We start from the raw sequence: 3026 nt of genomic DNA on the forward strand, positions 1-3026 counted from the left end.
ACTCAAATGAAGGTTTCTCATCCTTAATGCACGGTAGCATGCACATCTTGCATATGTGTTGTAATGACATGAGTTGCATTCTACATATATATGTTCTTGGAATAACTCTCTTGCAATGAAATCTTAGGTCTCTACTCATGGCTCAGTGGTAGACTCACAAGAGTTTCAACACCAAGGTCATGGGTTCAAGTTAAAAAAATAAATCATTAATCCAAGGTTGACAGCGCTTGAACTAATATGTATTAACTGAATGCTTGGCTGATGACATATGGTAGAGTAGGAAATAACTTCTCTTGGCCATTTTAGAGGTTCACATTTAACAAAAAGATTATGTGGGTAACCAAGGAGAGGCGATTCCTAGGGCATTATGAGAGGTGGCCTCCGATCGTCTTCCTTGGCCCCTTTTAGGGGCGATTTCAAGGGAATGGGGGATCGAGTTGGGATTGGCAACGCCGGTCACACTGGGGATTGGACGGATGTGCGGAGGAAATTCCCTAAAGCAGAATGCAGAGTATTCATCGGGAACCTTCCATTCTTGGCGTCAATGGAGGGCATTAGAGCTCGATTTGGTCAGTTCGGTGCCCTAACTAATGTCTTCATTCCGGCATTTCCAGCATCTGGCAGAAGCAAGGGATTTGCTTTCACAAATTTTAAAAGGCGGGAGGATGTAAAGACTGCGATCGAGCTCCTCAATGGAAGGTTCCTAGGGCACCGGCGAATGACAGTTAGTGCTGCTATCAACCGTCCTGCTAACAGGCCCACTGCAGCTGTTAGAGGAAGTAGGGTAACTAGGCCGAACGCCCATGCTCCATCAAAGCACAACCCACCTCTTATCCCTCCCTCATCACTGAGGCATTAGCCGAATTCGACCATAGAAATCCTGATTCGAGTCAGCAGAAATAGATTCGACATCCGCTCCTATGTAGAGGCCACCACGCTTCCTTCCCCTCCGCTGCCCAGTAGCCATAATATCATCGTGCCTAAATGGATGTCAGATAAGGGAAGAGTTGAGTTTGCTAACACCCTGATTGAAGAAGCCACGAGTTCAGCAATAAACTGCCAGTCCATTCAAGACGCGATCAAAATCTCCAATTTTCGGGCCACCCAGGTTGAGGTATTCCTCTTATCTGAATCTGCTTATGCTCTAAAATTTCTTACCAGGGAAGCAGTCACGGCATTTGCACATGACAAAATCCTCCATTGTAAGCTAGGCCTCACTAATGTGAGACCGTGGGGACCAGCGATGGTGTTATCAAGCAGAGGAGCATGGATTCGCATTCATGGCATCCCATTGCATGCTTGGTGTGAACAGACAATCGGCCAAATTGCAGAACAAGTTGGGGAGATTTTAGAACTGGACCCTTTATCGCTGAATGGTCCGAACAGATGGTATGCTAGGGCTAGGATCCTGCCCTTACTGGACCTGAACTCAAGCCACATGTTAAGCCTCATGGTGGATGGGAGGCCTTCTCAGATTCTAATCTTTTTCGAAGGGCTGCAGGCGACGACGTAGAACTATGCTCCCCGGCAGGAAGGGACGAAACAGTGGGTTATCAGATCATTTGGACAACCGATGGTGACTCAAGATAGGCTAAGGGAGTCAGCCAATCAGGACCTTCCCCCAAGGAATGGAGAAGAAGGACCATCTGCTATCCGATCAAATTCCTCCTCGAACCATCCTCATCAGCCGGATCAGTAGGAGCAACCGACTAAGGCCAATTATCAGGACGTTATCTTGGCGTCAACTGGAACCCTCCCTACTCAACCAAACCCCCAGATAGTGCCTGAGGCAACACAAGGTGGTCAAGTTATTGCTACCCCTAATGCGTATGGGACCGCTCTCCCACCTCACTGCTCAGATGCTGCCTTCCAGCTCCCTCATCTCAGCCCGGACCCAGTTTCTTATTGCTGTAGCCAGCAACAGGTGGAATTGCAGAACCTGCCCAATCAGGCTTCCTCTTTCTGCCATCTCCTATCCCAAACCTCCCTTGCCTGCCATCAGAACGTGGCCACTCATGCTATCACTCCCTGCCATCAGCCTTCCCAACCCTCCCCTGTCAACCCCTCTCAACTAGCTGACCCAATGCCTTCGTCTTTCGAGTAGTCGAGACCTGAAAACTACCATCTTCAACCCTCACAGCAAACCACCAACCATCTCTCGCCCTACACGCCACTGGACCTCTCTAGAATTCCTATTGACAGAAATGTTTTGGTGGAATGGGAAGGTTGGTTATCAGGTGTTCAACAACTATTCCGGGAAGGATCGCTCATGTAAAATCTTCATTCTTGTCCTCTTAGCCTGCCTGGCCCTGAGCCTTATAACAATGAAGAACATCACATCCTCCTAACGAGGGAGAATCACTCTATGACGACCTTAGGTATAGCGGAGCTAATAGAGCCGGTAACTGATCTCAATCTCCAGGCCAGCAGAGACTCTGGTCAACCTCCTGATCACGTAGTCTCTCTTGCCTTGATCACAATTCGCAACATTGATCCTCCAACTGCAGAGGTTGTCCAGTGCGCTGTAACAAATGATATAAAAGGAATATCACTATGGGTAGATATTGAAGCCGGGGTGGTTTCTGATGAGTGGGAACCATCTGATCTTGGAAGAAAAGCCGACAAAAACACAATCATCCCAGTTATGGTTGCTAAAAGGAAAGGCAGGTCAGCTACCTCTATGCTCCAAAGGAAGAGTCAGAGGCTGAGAAGCATCCGCAGAAAGGCCAAGTGTAAAGGATGGGTTTCTGATGTGTAGCATCCTTTCTTAGAATGTGAGAGGGGTAGGTAATGCTCAAACCACCCGTCATCTGAAGCAATTGATTAAGAAGCATAAAGTTGCAATTCTCCTTCTTCAGGAACCAATGATCAGAGAGAACAAGAGGGACTCAGTGGCAGCTAAGCTGGGGTTCAATTTTCACTTAATGGATGATGCTAATGAGGGCAGAATATGGATTCTTGCCAAGCAGGGCATTCATGTTCAAACTGGTAGTGCATCTAAACAATGCATCACGCTTATGGTTTCA

At 47.7% G+C, this 3026-nt stretch overlaps 1 protein-coding gene across 1 annotated transcript; it reads left to right on the forward strand.

The window, feature by feature from the left end:
- The first annotated feature begins 424 nt into the window (after positions 1-424).
- LOC131235666 (uncharacterized) lies at positions 425-2104 on the forward strand. The gene is made up of 2 exons (XM_058232949.1): positions 425-784; positions 1778-2104. The coding sequence occupies exons 1-2, from the start codon at positions 425-427 to the stop codon at positions 2102-2104; spliced, it is 687 nt and encodes a 228-aa protein (XP_058088932.1).
- The last annotated feature ends 922 nt before the right edge of the window (positions 2105-3026 follow it).

The sequence above is a fragment of the Magnolia sinica genome, chromosome 19 (genome assembly GCF_029962835.1).
Source record: "Magnolia sinica isolate HGM2019 chromosome 19, MsV1, whole genome shotgun sequence".
Taxonomy (NCBI): Eukaryota; Viridiplantae; Streptophyta; class Magnoliopsida; order Magnoliales; family Magnoliaceae; genus Magnolia; species Magnolia sinica.